Source organism: Lasiodiplodia theobromae (assembly GCF_012971845.1).
Source record: "Lasiodiplodia theobromae strain AM2As chromosome Unknown scaffold_67, whole genome shotgun sequence".
Classification (NCBI taxonomy): Eukaryota; Fungi; Ascomycota; class Dothideomycetes; order Botryosphaeriales; family Botryosphaeriaceae; genus Lasiodiplodia; species Lasiodiplodia theobromae.
The window spans coordinates 1-20,878 of NW_023336549.1; the positions used below are offsets into that span (position 1 = coordinate 1).

Consider the following 20,878-nt stretch of genomic DNA (forward strand, 5'->3'; position numbering starts at 1 on the left):
CCCCCCCCCCCCCCCCCCGCTCTCTCACGTCGCCACCAGCGCAACTCCGCTTCCCACCATGGCTCCACCACCCAAACCCAACGCCGCCCGCGCCAAAAACCCAATCCACCACGAACGCCACATCCGCGTCATCGCCGTCGGGGCGGGCGCCTCAGGACTAGTCCTCGCGTACAAGCTGCAGCGGTCCTTCCGCAACTACAGCCTCACCATCTACGAAAAGAACGCCGACGTCGCGGGCACCTGGCACGAGAACCGCTACCCGGGCTGCGCGTGCGACGTGCCCGCGCACTCCTACTCGTACTCGTTCTGGCCGTATCAGAAACCGGACGTCGCGCCGACGCACGTGTACGCGAGCAGTGCGCAGATCAAGGCGTATTTCAAGGGCTTCGCGGACGCGTTCGGGTTGGAGAAGTACGTGAGGTTGCGGACGGCGGTGGTTGGGGCGAGGTGGGTGGATGATGGGGTTAAGGAAGGTGGGAAGGTGGGGTGGGAGGTGGAGTGGCGGAATGAGGGGACGGGGGAGACGGGGAGGGATGAGTGCGATGTTTTGGTTGATGCGACGGGGTTTTTGAATGAGTGGGAGTGGCCGAAAGTTCAGGGCTTGGAGAAGTTTGAGGGGAGGTTGATTCATACGGCGGATTGGCCGGAGGACTTTGACTTTCGCGGGAAGGATGTTGGGTTGATTGGGAATGGGTAAGCGGGACTGCGAGCGGGCCTCTTTTGGACTGATTCTCTTTGAGGCAATTTGGAAGTCAACGGGACTGACGGCTGGCAGGTCCTCGGCCATCCAGGTTCTGCCGGCTATACAACCACACGTCAAGAGCCTGACGACATTCATCCGATCTCCCACCTACATTGCACCACCAATGGGCACTTCGGATCAGAGGGAGTACACCGAGGAAGAGAAACAGGCATTCAAAAATCAGCCAGGAGCCCTACTGAAACACAGGAAAGAAATGGAAGATGGATTGAACAAATACTTCGGTATGCCTCTACCCATTATTCAGACCCTATTCCAGATTGGAAGTTTTCCACGCGGATATCGGGCTTCCTTTTCTTTGTAAAAAAAAAATATGATTTAGAGAACAACCCCGTCTCGGGAGTTCATTTCATCACTGACACGAGCCGCAATAGCTGTCTTTAAGAAAGACTCCGCCGAGCAAGCCACCTTCCATGCCGCTATCACCAACTTGATGCGCACCAGACTCACCTCACGCCCAGACCTCATATCCGCACTGATCCCCAGCTGGAGCGTCGGCTGCCGACGCTTCACGCCCGGCCCAGGCTACCTCGAGGCCCTCCAAGCGCCCAACGTCCGCGCCATCCTCCCACCCTCCCCCTCCAACCCCACCAGCAGCGGCGACGTCGTCAGCATCACGGCGACGCACGTCACCACCGCCGACGGCGCGCAGCACGGGCCGTTCGACGCGCTCATCTGCGCCACGGGCTTCAACACGTCGTTCCGGCCGCGCTACTCGGTGCTCAACACGGTGACGAACCGCAACCTGCAGGACGAATGGGGCGTGAACGACGACGCGCGCGGCTACATGGCCGTCGCGGCCGCGGGCTTCCCCAACTACCTGTCCGTCTTCGGGCCCTCGAGCCCGACGGGCAACGGCGCGATACTGTCGGCGCTCGAGGCGCAGGTCGACTACATCCTCGCGTTCCTCGACCGCTTCCAGACCGAGAACATCAGGTCCTTCGCGCCGAAGCAGCAGGCTGTTGACGACTTTAATGATCATGTCGACGCGTTCATGGCGCGCATGGTGTGGAGTGAGGACTGTCGAAGCTGGTATAAGAACCACTCGGTGTCCGGCCGCGTCACAGGGTTGTGGCCTGGCAGCATGCTGCATTTCAGAGAGGCAATTAAGGAGCCGCGGTGGGATGATTGGGAGATTGTGTATGACGGGAATAGGTTTGCGTGGCTGGGGAACGGGTTCAGTCAGACAGAGGTGGATCCGGAAGGCGATGTGAGCTGGTATATCAGCGAGAAGGATGATAGCGAGTTTGCGAGTAGGCGGTTGCGGAGGCAGGCGTTGACCGGGAAGAAGAAGGAGCCAGAGTTGGTGAAGGCAAAATTGTAGAAGGGGGAGAGAGGACGTTTTTAGGAGCTTGATGGATGGATGAAGGAAACAAATGCAGGCAAGCATCCCCAGGCGTGAGCTCAACAGGACGCAGTATCTGACCCGGAAATATTTAAGCCGTGAAACCGAACGCTTCGATTACAGATGGTTAGCGCAACGGAGTATGCTACGGCACTATGCCTTGTCACCAGAACCTTAAAGGCGTTAAACCCGAGGGTTTGTGATCTGTGGGTTGCCCGTTTAGGTGAACGCCCGAAGCAGTCCAAGAGTTCGATTCTAGCTAAGTGTCATACTTCGGTTCCTGCACTGAGTTTGGGGTCAGCTGGCGGATTGTGGAAAGGCGTGACGATCCTACGGTTGCTTTTTTGTCTTTTAATGTACCGCGCTCTATTTCTTTTTCTTCGTCCGTATCGCCATCTCCGAGTGTGGTCCACTTGGTTGAATGGATGAAATCCAGGAAAGATATCTGGTTAAGCAGTTATATAAAAACTTAAGATACGAATTTACCCTCAGCAAAAGGACGCTTACCAATGCATACACTTATTGGAATTATTGAGCCAGCCGCCTTAATCAAGTATTTTTCTTTGAAAGAAGTTTTTCCTGGCAGTATGTATTTCTTACAAGAATTCTTGGGTACTAAAGAAAGAGAGGCTAAGAACAAGGGGTATCAAAATTTGCTGAAAAGCTCGCACCAAATCCGCTCCGTTCAAGTTGTCCAGGATCCCAAAATGCCCACCCACCAGGCCTTGCTGCCCCTGTAAAAACCACTGAAGTAACCGGCGGTTCCTCTGCTCACACATTAGCGATAATAAGAGCTAAATACGTCTTGAATGCAAATGCCCACCCTTTCCCATAAAACTGTCGGTCACGCTCTTTCTCCCACTTCTTCCATCTCTCTTTGTCTGGCAGGGAAGCATCCATCCATTCTGGTTTCGGCGCCGCTGATTTCGGCTTCTCGTCTGTACTTGGTTTGGAGTGAGAAGAGGCGAAGACGGACTTGAATCGGGATTGCGATGCGGGGTTGGCTGTTGATGTGGATACGCTGCTGCCAGAGTCAGGCATGATGGACGAGTGTGTTTGAATCTCCGGGTGGCGATATAGTGTGTAACTGTCGTGGTTGTCCAAAAGGGAAATTTACCAGGCTGGAGCTAGCTATATAATCTGAAAGGAAAGGAATAAACAAAGCGCGAAGGATGTGGCTATCACACCGCTGCGCCTTGTACTAACGACGCCAAAGGAATGTAAAGAGGCGGTGCTCGCTGGCGATCGCCAGCCAGAATGCGGGGATCAGGCACGAGGCTGGCCTCCAACCAACAGCGAGTCGCGCAAAAGACGTTGGTCAAAGCTCCCCGCAACGGCCCCGTAACAACAATTAACACACATGGCCACTTTCTCAACGTCGCCTTTTGCCCCTATCCAAGACTCCTGCGCAACGTAGGTGAAATTCCAAACCTACCACCACCCTGCTACAATGGCAGAGGTACGCCAGCGGAAGGCCAATGCCTCGTCCGACACCACCGCCAACGAGCCACCACCCGCAACTCCCGCCGCCGCCGCCACTTCCGACGACTCCAAGAAGAAGAAGAAAGCCAGAAGCGACAGCGACCCCCCACCACCCGCGGCCGGCTACGATGTCGGCATCCTCAACATCGCGCTCGCGGTCGGCTCGATCCTAACCCTGACCGCCGTCGCCATCGGCGTGGCCATCCACTTCCTCGACCCGTTCCAGCACCTCGAAGAGCTCTCCGCCTCCGTCGCCGCCTCCAACGCGAAGCCCGCCTCGTCCTCCTCAGACACCACCACTGCCGACAACAACAACAACCTCCGCACCTTCACCCCGTCCACCCTCTCCGCCTACACCGGCGCCGACCCCGACACCCCGATCTACATCTCCATCAACGGCACCGTCTACGACGTCTCCGCCAGCCCCACCTTCTACGGGCCCTCAGGCCCTTACGGGCACTTCGCGGGGCGCGACGCGACGCGCGCCTGGGTGACAGAATGCTTCGGCTCGACGGGCCTGACGGCGGCCGAGCTGGCCGACGAAGCCTTCGTTTCTTCACAACTCACGCACACGCTGGCCGGCGTGGCGGACGCCATGTTCCGCCCGCTCTGGCTGGACGAGGCGCTGCAGGACGCGGCCGACGGCCGCCCCGTCAACGACGACGCCGCCGCGCTGTTCCCGGCCGCCAGCATCCCCGCGGGCACGACGCTGCCGGACAAGCTGCGCAAGCAGGCGCAGGCGGCGCTGGCGCGGTTCGGGCGCGTGGATGATGACGAGAGGGAAAGGCGGCGCGAGGCCGATGCCGTCGAGGCGGAGCAGGCCGTCGAGCGGGCGCTGGCGAAGTGGGTGGGGTTCTTCGCGAGCAGTGGGAAGTATCAGGTTGTGGGGCGGATGGTGTTTGATGACGAGGCGGGCGATGATGGGTTGGAGGAGGATGTGGAGCCGCCGGCGATCTGCGAGAAGGCGAGGAAGAAGAGGCCGATCAAGGGCGGGAAGTTGGAGGCTGTGATGGGCATGATGCAGAAGCTGATGGGTGGCGATGCCGGGGCGAATGCTCCCGCGGGTGCCGGCGCGGGTGCGAGTCAAGGGAAGGGGCAGATGCCGGAGTTTGTCAAGCAGATGCTAGAGAAGAGGGAGAAGGAAAAGAAGGCGAAGAATTAGATGAGTTTTACCTCAGCGTAGTAAATTTTAATAGCGATCCTTCTTGGGAAGTGTTGGTCTGATTTGTACATGAGTCCTGCGTTTGTACATCAAAATCATTTGAAACAAAACAACAGCATAATGGCGTAGATCCCGACTCTACACTTCTGATCCATTCCCAGTCCCACAGGAAGAAAAAAAAAAACACCCATCAAACGCCATTGCCCAAGCAGGTCATCAACAGCTGACTGTGCGAACATCTACACTGTCTCCGCCCCCTCTAGCAACGAAAAATATCTACAGCCGCGCCGTCTCCTGGTGAGTATGCGAGGCAGCTGCTGCCTTGAGTGCTTCCAGATCTGCCTCCGTGAACTCGACATAGCCCTTGCCCCTGTCCTTGATATTCAATGATTCAGGAAGCCACAGGATCTTGTCTTTGCTCATCTCTCCCTCGGCGATCTTCTTCACGTCGATGCCCTCCTTCTTGAGTGGCGTCTTGTTCTGCTTGTTGTTATGCATGGGTTGCATATTGGCAGTGATGCGTAGGAAAACCGGCACTGCGTACTTGGGCAAGGTCTTGCGGGCGTACGCCAGAAGCGCATCGTAGAACTGAGGCGAAGAGCGGGACTCCGGCGGGAGGTGGAGAGCAGCGCAGCCGGCGCGGCCGTCGTGACCAGGCACCTCGACGCCGTAGACGATGGCCTCAAGGACGCCCGGGTAGCGGCCGAGCGCCTCAGCAACCTCGGCCGTGGACACGTTCTCAGATTTCCACCGGAAAGTGTCGCCTAGCCGGTCCATGAAATACCAGCGTCCATCCGAGGTGCGGCGGAGGGCGTCGCCCGTGCGGTAGTAGAGATCTCCTTTTCGGAAGACATCACGCGCGAACTTCTTGCTTGTTGCTTCAGGGTTCTTCCAATACCTGGAAGTAGATTAGCATGCTGTCGGACGACCTTTTCGGTGGAATAGTTACAGATACGTACCCAACAAAGGCAGCCTCTGATGGAATCTGGACAAGAATTTCGCCGCCCTCCTCAAGAGATTTCCGTCTTGCGAAACCAGTCTTGGGGTCTCTGTACATATCACCCGTCTCGTGATCTATTTCTACAGGGACGTATGTGTTGCGTAGCTGCCATCGAAAGAGTGCTCCGTGGTGACCAACAGCGCCTTGTGTGAACTCTCCTGCGAGACAATTAGCACACGAAGGTGAAAATACTCAACGACAGGAGGAGTCTGATAGTAAGGACTCCCAAAGGGTGGTCGACCTACCTTTGGAAATATTCATCAATCCGAAAGTGCCTTCCGTGCTGTTGAAAAATTCACAGACGGTCTCAATGCCAAAGCGCTCGCTAAACTTCTTCCACACATCGGGGCGCAGACCATTGCCGAACATGACCCTGGCACGATGCTGCTTGTCGAGGGGTGAGGGAGGAGCTGCAAGGAGGTATCTTGCGGTCTCGCCGACGTAGACAAAAGCGGTGGCCTCACTATCCCTCACGTCTTTCCAGAAGTTGGTAGTGGAGAACTTCTTGCCGATACAAAGGGTAACACCAGTGGTAAGGCAGGATACAGCAACAGTGTAACCAGTGCCGTGATACAGCGGCATGCAGTCGTACCATCTGTCGCCATTGGGGCCTGGTTTGAGACCGCAAGCGTCAATACGCGTGTTCGTAATGGCCCACGCGTTGCCATTAGGGAATGGACATGCCTTGGGCAGACCAGTCGATCCACTGCAGAGAAAAAGAAAAAGAGGTCAGCCAAGCCCCATATATTTTCCCCAGGGATTCGGATGAATATCACGAGATGGGGAGGGAAGGATGAAAAGGCGGGGCCCCGGTCCTTTCCCAATTGGGCACCAGCTCCGGATAAATAGAAAAAAAATAAGCCAGAGCACATCAACCGTCCAACTTACGCACCTCGTGTACATCAGACACATCGGATCGGTCGGCTTGACGCCCTCCCTCAACGCATCCTCCGGCCTCTTCGGGTCCCTCGCTGCGATCTTCGCCTTCGTCTCCTCGTCCACGACCACGATCGTCATACCCAGCTCGCCCTCGATCTCGGCCTTGACCTCCTCGATGCGCTGCCGGCAGCCCTCATCCGAGTCGACCAGTAGAACCTGCGCGCCGCTGATGCGCAGGCAATGTAGCAGGCCCTGCCCGCCAAGGTTGTAGTTGATGAGGGCGGGCGCCGAGCCGGTGCCCCACGATCCGAGAACGGCGAAGACGAAGTCGGCGCTATTCTGCAGGTAGAAGGCGACGAGCGTGCCGGGCCGCACACCGGCGTCGCGCAGGAAGGCGGTGTAGCGGCAGGCTTGAGCGTGCGTGTCGCGCCAGGTGTGGGTGCCGCCGTCGCGCGACCACAGGCATGGCTCCGTCGCCGGCAGCCGCTCAACCTGCGCTTCGAAGTTGTACCAGAGCGAATTTCGATTCGTCTGGGCTGTGGAGATCGGCGAATTGAGGGGGGCTCGCGTTAGCCTGGGTCTTTGGTCCCACGATGTTCGGGTTGGGAACGGGTAGGCGTGGATCGAAGCACAGGTTCCGGCAGCGGTGATTGGCGTTGAGGGAGAGGCGGGAACGGTGGGTGATGGTTGCATTATGCTGATTGCAGCGACTCACCTTTCTTTTGGAACTCGCCGATCTCGCGCTTCACGGTTCGCATGTAACGGAGATCCTTGGAAATGTGGAATTTGGCATCGAGGTACATGGCGGCAGTTGACGCGCCGGCCACGGCGGCCGCAGCGACGGGAGCTGTAGGAGCCGGTCAGCGTAAAAGTAGGCGAGGATTGTTCCTAAGCTCAAGCGCATACCTAAGGCGGCGGCGGCCATGTTTGTGTAACGCGTGCGGCGAATTGACTGGCGACTGGGTTCGGGCGCGTCGTTTGCACGTCGACAAGAGAAGAGGAGATGTTCTCGAGAGGGCAGGAGGGATGGTGAAAGTGCCGGGCTCGCGCACTTAAGGCGATCGGCACTTGGGTGCTAGCTCGGCGGCAGCTAAGGGTCCAGCACGGCAGTCGACTCAATAGCCGTGGCGACCGAGGTCATTGCCAGACCCAATTTCTTTCCCCAGACGCGCCAAACCTTCCTTCCCCACATTATCTGCCGATTGAGCCCCAACAATTGCCGGCAGCCAGCCATTGAAATACATGTCCAGCTCTTGTCCCGCGCCTGCAAGCAGCAACCCGCTCTCGACGAAGATGTGCCTGCAACAGACCCGACCCTGCGCAACAACGCTCGCCATCAGATAGATGACAGATCTGCACCCTCGCAACCCCATGAGACCCTGTGCGACACCCCTTCATTGGCCTGCATCCAACCCGACGCAGAACGTGCAACATCCCAACGCACCACGGCACTTGCATCGACTGCCGAAAACAGCGAGCCCCACCTGCGATCCTCGCCACCTGTGCGGCGCAGTACCACCACCATGACTCCTACTGTGCCCTACCGGGCTTACTTTTTTCAGCGCATGGGCCGGCTTGCGTCTCGTTTTGCGACCGTGTCTAAAACAGCGCTGACAGCCTCGAGCCAACTGTTTGGTTGACACCGCTATATCCTAACGCCGGTTTCGTTCCTCGCCCAATGCCGAAGACGAAAGGAAAGGAGAGAGGGCTACGTCGTCCCGTTGCATCATCGCGCTCCTTGGCGTATCCTTCGGGGTAACCAGGCTACAGGACGACTAACGCCCGTCAGAAATTCAGCGTCGTGTCCGGTGCCATCGTTCACGGGATAAAGCGAGAAAGTTGACCTTCATCTAGTGCGGACGAGCTATTTCGTTATAGCTGTTCAATCCTCCGAAGGGGGGAATGGCCTGAGTGGGGTCTGTCAAAAAAAAACAAGCCACAGCCGCGGAAACGCCTCCGACTTCCCGTGCATGCGTTCCCAAGCAACAGGACGTAGAAATGCAAGGGGTCCACAGCAGCTACACGGCCGTCTATGACGACGGTGACGGAAAGCGCGTTAGCTTTACTCCGACCGCTCCAACATCCAACGCGCGTCTCCGAGAGCGCGCATCATCTTGCCTCCTCTCGTCGCTCCATCCTGCAGCACGGATGCTGGTGTTGGTGCATTTTCGCCGCAATCGACCGATTTTTGGTCTCGACCGACGGTGGTTCTCCAACGCTCCCTTGCCGGCCCTTTCCATCTCAAGCAAGCACCAGCCCGTCGTCAGCCGCTTGAAGGGGATCCACAAGGGTCATTTATGGGTGGATCCTACCGCCCGCTCGTCCTTGCGCTGGTGCCGCCCTCCCGACCCGTGTCTTGCACATCCTGCGCCTCGCATTGGTCGATCGCGCGCAATCGGGAAGGGGAACGTCTAGAACTCTGCCGTCATCGCGCGGGCCGTTCTTAGTTAGCGTGGGTGCGGGGGCAAAGAGAGTGGCTAGAACACAATCTATTCGGACGATGTGGAGGAGAAGGAGGAGGAGGATTAGGAACGGACGATCTCGTGAGATGACATACAGAGTAGCAGCTGGAGGGTGGTTGATGATCACAAGACGAAAACGGGATTACAGTGGGTCCCTTCCCTGGTAATAACTGAGGGGAAGCAGAGTGGTTGCCGGGCTAGACCATTGTGGAGCTCTCTACAGCAACGCTGGTGGGGTTTTTGGCTGTTTAGTTGGACGCCTTGCGCTGATGGCGTGCGGATAGATTCCTGAGATGGTATGGTGTGCTTTACCGTCGACGTACGGTACGCGGCTTGATTTCTCTCACGATGGCTTGTTACACTGTGGAGAATGGTGTTGCAGAATTCCACTAATGCCATGCTGCCACTGGAAACAGCCGTTGTGTAAGCGATTGAGGGTTTTTCCCGTTTAGGTAAGTCTTGAGGCTGCAATTATGCTTGGTAGGCTTGCATTATTTCATAGTCAGACACTGTGAAAATATTTGTGAAGCTGGAACGAGGTAGATCAAAGGAATAGTAAATAGGAGGTCTTAAAAGCAAGCTGTATATTCATCTTGGTCGTTCTTGACCGCGGTCGCGGAGCAAGCCTTATTTCGCCAACAAACTTCAAAGTGACGCGAGAAAAAAATTTGAAAAATGGATACCGAGACGTAGTAGCTTATAATTTGACTCGCTTGCTGAATGCTGGCATGGAACGCCTGATACGGTTCTATTGAGTTGAGGTGGCAGTAACGCTGCTGTTCAAAGCACAGACTAAAAGCTGGCCACTTACCGCTGTACAAGCAAAACTGTAGGCAAAGGTCGCGTGAGCATACAGCGTGAGCAGAATTATTATCAGACGCGGGCTCAAAGGACGCTTCTTCCGTATGTCAAGAGTTCGCCGTATAACGTATACTGTAAAGTGTTGTGTGAAGACTTTGTTTGCGTTGCCAAGAGATGCCGGTTGCGACACGTCGCGACTTTAAACCCGGTATACTGTTCTTGCCTCGGTCACTACCTCCATCTCCATGTCGTCGTTCATCAGCGGGCTCTTGCACCTCTGCTCTAACCCACTACCCCACATTGTGAAGAAAATGCCCATTTCCCTGCTCTTTACATAACGAGAACCTCTCTTCGTCCACGCCGTGTAAGTTCAGCACCGACTGATCAGCCACCTACATCATCTCTTGCGACAAAGTCTACACCAATAGAACACCTAAGGGATGGCACACGACTGTGTGACGTTTGCCTCGGCGTACTTACTGAGTCGTGATGATGACGCGGTTCCGCAACCCACTCACCAGATATTCGTCGTCAGACACGAAAGGGAGACGATCATCACTTGCAAAATCGCTCGGTCGGTTCGAGTAGAGGGGGACTGCTAGCCTTTATCAGGTCGAATCGAGACACTGACGATCGTCATGATTCAAAACAAAAAAGTCCTCGAATCGAGACCGAATAACCCTCCGGATATAAAGCTGCGTGGCTGGTGAAGGTTTGAAAAATCGCGGCATGACGTATCCGCATCACGACTCAGAAGGTGGGGGTGCGGAGCGGTCCTGACTCTCTCTTTGGGTAGTTAGAAAAAGGAGCGGAACGAGGATCCATCTCCGGAACGCGCCGTTAGCGACTACCTGGCATCAACACTGATTAGTATTATCAACAATCAGGAGAGTTTTGTCAGTTATGATGCAACTCCGTGGACGGCCTGACGATGCGAAATTCAGCCGGCTATTTTCAGGGTCTCTCTGTTTCTCCGCACTTGTCAGTTCGCATCCTTCGTATGGGGGCGACGTATAGGACGAGCTGCCGAGCCCCACAGGGTTCTGGGCTGGCGGCACAACAAGCTTGCTCGCAATACAGGTCCGTCGGTTCATGCGATCCGTAACGCCAGGGCTCCTCGTGCGGAATATCATGCCGATCGGACGCGCGCGTCACGGCTTGCCGCACTTTGATTTTCGGAGTGTCGAGAGAGGACCAACAACCCCCCCTGGATAGTTGCTCGCGAAGGATTTAACGAATGGAAAACCACGCCGATATATCTTCGTGAGCGGAAACGTTCGTGTGACGCAAGACGAGCCGCCGAGGAATAAAGCTCGGACGTTTCAGAGGGAGGCCGCAATCTGCATACGAGTGGTAGCACAACATCCGGCTAACACATTATCCAACCCTCAAGCGACGGCTACCCCAAACTTGGCAGGCCTCCGGGTACGCCTTGCATGACGCGTCGCAGGCATCTTCTCATCGAATCTCGATGTAGTGCTGGGCTGGGGAACCTTTCCGTGACGTAGGTGCATCGATGCGCAGGAACTGGGTGGAGGGTGGCTTGAATGTATCCGTCGTGAACATCGATCGGGACGCGTGCATGTGTGCCGAAAGCGTCTATGTGTAGCGAAAGCTTGGTGTCGCGACTCATGATGTTCGCCGCCAGAGTACGATGAGACGTGTAACCCGATACGGTTCGGCCTAGGCCCAAGGGGGGAGGCATGGCGTTTGTGGAACTTCAGCCGTAAGCGACATCGTGATTGGTACAGGAATCCGTACTGCCATCCCGGACTGGGCAATTCGAGGGAGAATGCGGTGTCGAGTAAGCCGGGTTCGCCAAGTGGACTCCCAAGCGGCAACCCGGAATACCGGTGACCAGTTCAAATTCTAGGACCCTGCCTAAAAAGTATATTCCGGACCAGTGACGGACGCGTCGTGACGCAACAGGATCGCGAAAATCGGCAGGAGATCGAATCAGAGGACGGTGACAGGGTGCATTTCCGGAGTTAAACCCTATTCACACTTCAGCAGCCCTTTGATACAGTTGTGTCGGATCCCGCACAACTTGAGTCAATGAGATGCATTTCCGCTCCGAAGTCTCAGACAGACGAAAACCAACCGTCGGATAACGCCCCAAACCGATTCAGGCGTCTTGATCCATCCGGTTGGAAGGCAGTAGCGCCTATCAGGAGATGTTGTGAGATCGCAAAAATTTGAACAAACGCCCACGAGTCGTGGGCGGACGCGCGGGGCTTCTAATACTTCTGTGACCAAGAAAAATTTCACAGTCGACCGATGGCCCGCGTGTGACGTCTCCAGCAACACCAGAATGGCTGGCAAACCGAGCCGACGGGCCACAGATGTCATCCCGCCTTTGGACGAGAGGAAGGCGTGCCGATCATCTGATCTGGTTCAGCCCGCCCCCGGCTGGCTTGCCAGCACAAGCACGGCGAGTCAGAATGCCAACCAACCACGGGCCGCACCGAGAGGTACGAAGGTACTCCAGCAAGCCGGTACGTAACCGTGTGCGGAAGAAGAGATCCTGAGCGCCATACCGCATCCAGGCGGCCGTGACTACACCCACAAACCATTGCCGGGCGAAGGTCAGGCGGCGGGAGAGGCGCCTGTCGAGGACGGCGGCGGTTGGATCCAACGACCGTGCTGAGCTCCGGAGTGGAGCCTTTCAACGGCCGCTTAACGTCTCTCTGTTGTTCGGTGCGGCGCAGGTGTTGCAGCAGGGACCGTCATCGCGCGCAGGAGCGGGTCTCCGCGAGTCACGGCCGGCAGGTGAAGCGAGTCGCGGAACAAGATGATCTGTCTTATGCAGCGGTTCAACGTCATCGCGAAGGATTGGCTGTGGACGCTTCGAAGAAAATGCGTTCAGATTGAAGGAGCGCGCTGCGCTGTTCCCTTCGCCTCGCGTGATGAGTGATATTTCGTTTCGCCTGCCATCCGCTGGATCCGCGACATTGTGCTGATTCAGGCCCGAGACAGGTCCATAAAGTGTCCGAGTTATGCGGGCGGAGCGCAGCCAGGAGGCTCGGATGCCCCCGAGGCTTGCGGAAGTGTTTCCGGCACTGATTGCTGGATGAATTGCAGATCGACTGCAGGGGCATCGGTGCAGGCCGAGTCTCGGCGGGGATCATTGTCTGCGCTTCCCGCGCGGGCTCGCTTCTCCTCGACGTCGCCAGCCCTACCGCATGGGTTTTCCCACGGCGGCAAAGGATGCCAAAAGGGAGTTCTTCGTCATCGCCACGGCTACTCCTGACTAGGAGAGATAGAGTTCGCGCTTGAAAGTGTGACAGGAACAGTGCTATGCTAAGCATGCAGGACACGAGGAGGCGAAGTTGTGAAAATTGTGCACCTGGCGCTGCTAGCACGATGGGGGGTGGTCGGCCAGGCCGTGGTTGTGCAGTAGCAGCAGCAGCTTCAACACCACAGATTGGCGGGTCTACGTCGGTGAGATGTTTCCTCCACGTGTGCCGTGCGCCACGGATGCATGTGTAAGGACAACTCCTGCTTTCCCGTTGCCACCACGTGCGGCAGGCGGCGCTTCACATGCTTCTAGAAGAGCCAAATCTGCAAGGAAAACGTTTTCCCCGGAACCGTGGTACCCAGGATGATCCGTCGCTATGACCCCCGGCAGCGTTCCGGCGATGCAGCAGTGCGTTGGTTTCAGGGCTCTTCGCGGCGGGCGCTTGGTGCTAGGCGCGGAAATGCGGTGGCGGACATGGTGCAGGTTGCTGGGCACGTGGGGATGAGACAATTGGGAGGGCAATATAGAGCTGCAAAGCCAAAGGTAGAGACGGACCGACTGGTCGCAGAGCCTCGACGCGAGGCTTTGGCGAGGATGCGGGCGTGGCGGCTCCTTCGCCTGCAGCGGCATCAGCTCGCGCAGCACCGAGCTGAGAGGCGGCTGAGGCAGGGCAGGCATGGATCGGGGCTGGGTCGAGATGTGCGGCTGCGCGAACCTGGCGCGGGTGGTGTCGCCGTCGCGTGCGGTCCCTGTCGCTGGCTGGCAGGCGGTGTGGCGCCTCGGCGTCCCTTTCGGCCGCGTGCTGGGAAGACGCAAGCGCAGGGAGTCCTCCAAACCACGACTATCTGACATTGATATTAAAGAAGCGCCGAACGCTCGCCTCCCTCTCTCTCACGCCTTCCCCACCATCCCCACATGTCTTCACGCTGAACGCAACCTGCGCCCAACGCTCAGCAGCTCTCCTCTCTCACCCACTTGCCAACGTGACTCGCCCTGTGGGGCCTTGCACCTCCGCGCGGAGTCTTCCCGACACCATGAAGCGCACCTTCGCCCAGATGAACGACCTGCCAGCCGGCGCCTCGCCGCTGCCCGCCGACCGGCCCCATGCCCCGCATCCGCCGCAGTCGCAAGCCCTGTCGACCTCGACGCCGGAGCACACGCCCAAGATCTCGCGCAAGATCCGCGCCTGTAAGTCACCACCACCTCCTGCGCTACCCCGCCGAAGCTCACGCCCCGCCCAGGCAAGGAATGCCAGAGCCGCAAGGTCAAGTGCGACATCGCCGAGGGCAGCAATGGCGGCAGCAACCCGTGCGCGCGCTGCCGCCGCCTCGGCCTCAAGTGCGTCATCAACAAGAGCTTGCAGACGCTGCTGGATGACGAGAATGAGTATGCTCCTCCCTGCTGCACCCCGCAATCATCCCCGCTAACTGCTCTCCAGGTGGAAGAGGACCATGGAGGTCAAGTACGAGCAGCTGCACCACGCTGTCTCGGACCTGCTCCACCGCAACAACCTGCCTAACCTTGAGTCGTGGTCTGGCGTGCAATCCAGGAACGACTCTGCATCCCCCGCCATGGCCAAGGTGACTCCCCAGACCACGGCCGCCTCTTCAGGTCCCACGCCTCCCCATTCAGAGTACCAGTCACCCCGGACCCGCAACGTGCCGGGCATGAACATGACCAGAGACAACTCACCCGAACCGCCAGGCAAAGAGGAGCCCGACGAGGGCGCTATGACGTCCGGCCCCATGGCCTCGCTTTTCGAGGTCACCAAGCTCAAGAACCTCCGCAGCCACAACTCTGAACGCCTCGACGGCTCAAGACGGAATCCCATGGCCTCTGACATCATCTCGCAAGGCAAGATCTCCGAGGCCCAGGCCGAGGACTTCTTCGCCCGCTTCAACGCCTCGCTGAACCAGTACATCTGGGGCGGCGTTGCCCTCGTCCACGACAACCTGCAATCCGTCAGGGAGTCATCTCCGCTCCTCCTTACCGCCATCCTCTCCGTCACTGCTCTGCACGTGCCCGATGCCGAGCAGGTCCTCGACGTCTGCTACAACGAGTTCCTTGCCCTCGTCTCCGAGTCCATGTTCGAGAGACATCATTCCCTGGACGACGTCCGTGCCCTCTGCATTGGCGCTTTCTATCTCTCCGAGGTGAGCTGGAAGCTCTCCGGTCACGCCGTGCGCATGGCTACCGAGATGCACCTGCACACGGCCTTCTCCAAGGCCACCATGGGTTCCATCGATGCCATTGAGCGTGCCCGCCTGTGGTATCTCCTCTACGTGTGCGACCACCACTTCTCCCTGGCCTACAACAGACCGCCCGTCATCCACGAGGACGAGTCGGTCGCCGATCACGAGAGGTTCCTCAGCCTCCCTACCATCACCAACGCCGATCTGCGCCTGCAGTCCCAGGTGGGCGTCTTCAAGATCCTGAGTAGGGTCTTCAACAAGTTTGGACACGACAGCGACAGGCCCATTACCATGGATGACCTGTCGGCCATTCGGGCGTTCAACGCCAATCTTGACGAGTGGAAGAGCACCTGGGAAGCTCGTCTGGGTAAGTCCGGTTCGCGTACGCGTCGCACTAGCACCAAGCTAACAGAGCTCTCAGCCCCCAACCCGTACATCGACACCTACCCCGCCAAGGGGTGCACCCTGCACCTGAGCTTTGCCAAGCTGCAGCTCAATGCCATCTGCCTTCGCGGCCTCTCTACCCTCGCCCTCCACGACCCTCGCCGCGAGTTCATCAACATGGCCATTGAGAATGCCACGACTTGCCTCAGCTTTGTGCTGGACGAGCCCGACATCCGCAAGGCCATTGTCGGTGTTCCGCTCTATCTGTCGACCACCATCACCTTCTCGACCGTGTTCCTCATGAAGGTGCACAGCAATTGGCGGTCAGCTCAGCTCAACACGAACTTTGGGTTGATCGTCGACCTGGTCGAGCGCGTCATCAAGCTACTGAGCGACGCTAAGGCGGGCGATCGCCACGTCTCAACGCACACTGCGCGCGGGCTTGCTCACATGCTCAAGAAGTTCAAGGATCGCGAAGCGCGCGTCATGCATGCGCACGCCAAGCGCAACCCCTCGATCAACACAACACTCAGCAACGGCAGCTTCACGACCTCACAAACGGTGTCGCCCGTCGACGCGACCATGAGCTGGCCGCCGCCGTCGTCGCATCCGTCGGAGATTCCAATGTCGTGGGCAGGCAGCAGCCTCGACTGGTTTGGTCTTGAGGACCAATATCTCCCGGCGGGTGTTTTCGACGCCGTTGCTTCTTCTCTCCCTGTGGTTGGCTGGCCGTTGAACAGCCCGCCATCAAGCGAAAGCTTTAATTCGACGCCGCGCATGCCACCGGTCAGCAACCCGGCGACGAGTTGGCCGATGAGCGGCTCCAACGCCAGCTACCTGGCGGGCATGCCCAGCTGGACTGCGGATGATGGCAGTGTACGCAGCGCAGTCGCGACGCCCGTGCAGCAGGCCAGGTGTGCAGCGAGCGTGGCATCGGCGGTGAGCGCAACAGGGACACCGGTCAGCAGCTGGCTTGCCGACAACCCGAACCAGCCGGCCTGGGTGGAAGACTAAGGGACTACGTTTAGTTGGATGGCATTTTTGGGCGGCGTTGTTTGGTGCATTGCTTTGCTGGCGTTGTTAGGAGGGGGCCACGAGGATCACGGCTATCACGATGAAAAGTTGCATGTGCATGGGCCCGGGGGCAACTGGGCGGGGTGTTCTTCCTTCGGCGCTGCTACGATGTTTCTTCGATGTTTCTTTTTTTCCACTTTGTCTGGGAATCACGACTCATGTACACACATTGGAGATGACGTATCGGTTCGGTAAAGAATGGGATTGGAGAGAAACACGGGATCTGCATATAGAGTAGCGGGAACGGTTTTTCGCATTAGCAAATTAGCGGTTTTCTGATGATCGACGCGCGTGTGCCGCAGTGCTGTGGTTGGCTAAAAACAGAAAGCTGCTTCCTGAATTTCGCACTTCCCATGCGTGTCTCAGACAAGGGTCGGATTGCCACAATCTGCAGCACTTGAGGAAGATTGGTAGATTTGCACACCGCAATTTTGGGATCTCGAGTCGAAGACAACATCATGGTGCTGCTGCAGCAGCTGGCAGCCGGGTTGGCGGGCCCTCTCTGTGTCTCGTCGTCGTCGCGTGGTTAGGTCCCTGCAACTTACCGCCGTCAAACCTTCTTCTTCCTTAGGCTCCGTCTTCGACTCTTCGAATGGCCCCACTATTAACCTACCTACCCCTCTTCTCCCTTCCTTCCATTCTTCTCCTTCGTTCCTTCCCGCCCCCAAGCGCCAGAAAAAAAAAAGAAAAAAAACCCCCGCCGCATCATCCCCCCACCCTGCCTAGGTCCCTTCATCCGTCACAACCCGCTCACCCCCGCTCCGACGTCGCAACTAACTAGTTGCTTCTAGCTCCGAGTCTTTCCCCTCTCCCCACGCCACAACGGGCGATGATCGGCGCGCTACAAGGATACCACCAACATGTATCTAATAACAATGCCTGTCTTTGCCATGTGCTAAAGTAGATGAAGCCATCTCGTGTGCTGCGCGTCAGCAGCACGTTTTTTTCTTCTTCTTGGCCTCGTGTCGCGTGGCAGTGTTATCATCTTCCTTGCCATTATTTGCTGCGCTCATGTCCGTGGAGGGTGTGGTGACGGTGGTGGGAGAGAGGCGCACTACTATTGTTTCGATTGTGGCCTGCATCCCTGCACCGTCTCATTCGTGGGCGTTATCCACGTGCACCCACCCCCACCCCACCTGAGCACCACTGGCCCGTGGATGGTAGCATCTGTCTCGGCCGGTCAGTCAACCAGCACATACGCCCTACGATGCAGGTTGCTCGTGAATGGGAATAGGCGATGCATGTTAGATAGAGACACGTATTCTACCTTTTTTAGGCAAGCCGAAAAAACAAAAAAAAATTAATGGCAGGGGTCACTTCGGAGAGTCGGCCTCGTCCGCCGTCTACATACAAGCATCGATGGAGATGGAGATAAGACACGTACATGTCCCCTTCATATGAGAGTGGGGCAGGGACAGAAGGAAGGAGGAACAATCGAGATACATCCCGCGTAATCGTTCAGCCCGGCGCCGACGAACCGGCCGACCGCTCCCCGCCCGCCCGTACGCCCTCGCGCTAGAAAACGCACGGAATGGTCTATCGTCGTCGATTAATGCCGTCCGTCCCTTGGAGGGTTTGGACGGAGGGGAGGCGTGTGGGGCCGAGGTATGTTTGGTGGCTTAGGGACCGTGGCTGGTCCCGTGCGTTCGATGCAGCATTCTACGTTGTGGCCCTGCTTTGGTCGTGCTTAACCAAACCTTATCACACGGGATGATCGGTGTGTGTCTTGTATTGAGCGAACGAACGGTCGGTGGTGGCTGTCCCCTGCCGTAATCCTTCGGAATGTGGGGGAACTACCCGCTACTAACGGACTATCCTGAATCCTTAATCTTTCGATTCGCTGTGGAATCATGCATCGAATTTGGCCGGATCTTCGAGAAGGAAAAAGAAAATGCCCATTGTGCAGGGGTCCGTCAAGCCTCGTAGACAAGAGGCGCAAGCTACGGGGGGCGTAGTACATACGTGGCTTGCTTGCTGTGGCCAACTCGCTGCGAGTGTTTGCCATAACGGACGATAGCGAAGGGCTTTGTGGTGGTCATTTGGTGGAAGAAGGAATGTTGGCTCCCTTCCTTGCATTTTCTTATTCTCCTCCTTGTTTCTAGTGTTGTTCTAGTCACCCGTTCACACACCACCGCCGCATCTCCTCATTGCCATATGCAGGATACCACTAGCGCATCTTCATTTCTAGTGTCTTTCTAGTCCCACTCCCCCCTCTTCCTTTCCCCCCGAGCAGTGCTCGTTCATTCGTCCCCGCTTCGGGTGATGGAACGAGCCGTTGCTCGCACCTTTGGCGGTTGAGGATTATAGCCCCGTTGTCCCGTTCCGCCCAGTATTTTGGCAGTTTCGGACCTCGTGACGAATATAGCGAAAGGGGAATACGGGGCACGGGGAACTGCAGTCGAGTTATTTTTGACGCTAAAAAAAGGAAAAAAGCGAGATAGATCTGACAATCTGGCGATCTGACTACCGATGAGGTAGGTACGGAGATTATTAGCAGGGGAAGCTAAATCGATGACAACCTCATGAGATAGAGATCGATGACAAACCGCACGGTGAGATGGAGACGGATTATCGCCTAAGGCCCTTTGGCGGCGAGCCAAGGCCAAGCCCCCTCTTCCCCAAGCCAGGGGCCCGTGCGCAGGCTTATCAATACCTATCGTCAAAGAGACCTGAGCGTAGCGCCACGGCGTCAAATGTACGCTACCGCAGACGTCATTGTTCTGACGACGAGTGTACTACGGCTCATTCCAGCGCCAGCGGTGGTTTTCTGCTGGAACCAGAGAGAAAGATATGATGGTGGATTCGAGAACAAAAAGAATGGGGCAACATGCAGCTGGCTGTGGCGATCCTGCAGCTGGTGCATTTTCTCCTTCTGGTTCGGGTGCCACCCTAGAAGCTTCGGTGCAGCGCCGTTTTGCTGCATGTATGTGTCACTCCTACCTGGCCGAACGCGTGTCACAAGGACAGGCACACGGGAAGAAAAGAAAAAAAAAAAGAGGGGAAGATTCTGCAATGCTTGCGCGTCACATCATCATCACGGCACGTAGGGCTGACGAAAGACTGGCTGACGGTGGGGAGAGGGGAACGGCCGAGGGCAAAAAAACACGACGCTCGGATGTGAGCGGCATCTGTGCAGAAAGGTACTTGTGGCTTGTCCACTGCAGTAGATTGGGCGGCTGTGGGACGGTTCGCTGGCGCTGGCGCTGGCGTTGGCGCTGGCGCCCCTGGGCTGGCATTATCTGTCATCGGACGCCCACGCCTTCCTTTTTCTTTCGATCTCAGCTTCGATGCAGCGGCACGCCAGGCACCCTTCTGGAAGACGGGCGTTAACGACGCCATGGAGCTAACGCATGCAATCGGCGGGTTTGAGAGGGGCTGTGTGTGCGTGAGGGGCACAATATGCGGCCCCCAAGGTCGTGGCAAGGTTTAATTTTGCGTTTTTGGGCGACGGAAAGTCAAAAAAGCAAAAGAGAAAGCAATCATCAGCCGGGTGTGGTTCGGGTAGGGGCGGCGCGGCATGTTGTTCTAGAAGAACCGTAGAAGGTCCGCCGGCAGGGGAGAGGCCCTCGGGATTGGCTCTCGCTCGACCCGAATTGCTTTTTCCCGCCGCTCCGAGTGTGCGCCGTGCCGCGCTGGCGAGCCATGATTACTATTTCTTTCTCCTGCAGCAGGATCTGTTCTGGCGCTAATGCAACGGCATTGTGCATGCCGTCAGGGTATGGTGGCTGACGATGTGATGGGCGTGGCTGTTTCAGGCATGCCTAGTGCGCCTGCCACAACGCAGGGCGAGACGGAAAGTCTAAAAAAGCGGCCGGCGTTCAGCCGAAGAAGCGTTCGGTATTGACTCGGTCGCACTCAGGTCATCCGACGAGCGATTGACGGGGTCCAGGATTGACAGCTCCGCGGAGACTGCCATCTACGTCCCTTGGATAGACCCTGAGGAGGGAAGTCGGGCCTCGGACCGGAACTGACGCCGCAGGGTGATCTTCCTGGTCGGATGCGGGGTGGTTGCTGCCGACGGCCGGCCGGCACTGCTGCCGCCCGGCAGTGCCGTGGCTTGGGAAATGATTTTCCGCCTCTTCCTTGGGGCCGATGCAGA

General features: G+C 57.4%; 4 protein-coding genes across 4 annotated transcripts; 3 read left to right on the top strand and 1 right to left on the bottom strand.

The window, feature by feature from the left end:
- Window positions 1-58: 58 nt before the first annotated feature.
- On the top strand, window positions 59-2,084 carry LTHEOB_12553 (FAD/NAD(P)-binding domain-containing protein; the record flags this gene model as incomplete). The annotated part of the gene is made up of 3 exons (XM_035509433.1): window positions 59-693; window positions 776-984; window positions 1,135-2,084. The coding sequence occupies 3 exons, from the start codon at window positions 59-61 to the stop codon at window positions 2,082-2,084; spliced, it is 1,794 nt and encodes a 597-aa protein (XP_035364449.1).
- Window positions 2,085-3,555: 1,471 nt separating this feature from the next.
- Window positions 3,556-4,749, top strand: LTHEOB_12554 (Heme steroid binding domain protein; the record flags this gene model as incomplete). Its single annotated transcript, XM_035509434.1, has 1 exon — window positions 3,556-4,749. One exon carries the CDS (start codon window positions 3,556-3,558, stop codon window positions 4,747-4,749), a length of 1,194 nt encoding a protein of 397 aa, XP_035364450.1.
- Window positions 4,750-5,025: 276 nt separating this feature from the next.
- On the bottom strand, window positions 5,026-7,553 carry LTHEOB_12555 (Very-long-chain acyl- synthetase family protein; the record flags this gene model as incomplete). Its single annotated transcript, XM_035509435.1, has 6 exons — window positions 5,026-5,647; window positions 5,709-5,907; window positions 5,995-6,455; window positions 6,642-7,164; window positions 7,344-7,475; window positions 7,535-7,553. 6 exons carry the CDS (start codon window positions 7,551-7,553, stop codon window positions 5,026-5,028), a joined length of 1,956 nt encoding a protein of 651 aa, XP_035364451.1.
- A 6,610-nt stretch (window positions 7,554-14,163) lies between these two features.
- Window positions 14,164-16,719, top strand: LTHEOB_12556 (Fungal specific transcription; the record flags this gene model as incomplete). The annotated part of the gene is made up of 4 exons (XM_035509436.1): window positions 14,164-14,317; window positions 14,371-14,515; window positions 14,568-15,688; window positions 15,743-16,719. 4 exons carry the CDS (start codon window positions 14,164-14,166, stop codon window positions 16,717-16,719), a joined length of 2,397 nt encoding a protein of 798 aa, XP_035364452.1.
- Window positions 16,720-20,878: the final 4,159 nt, after the last annotated feature.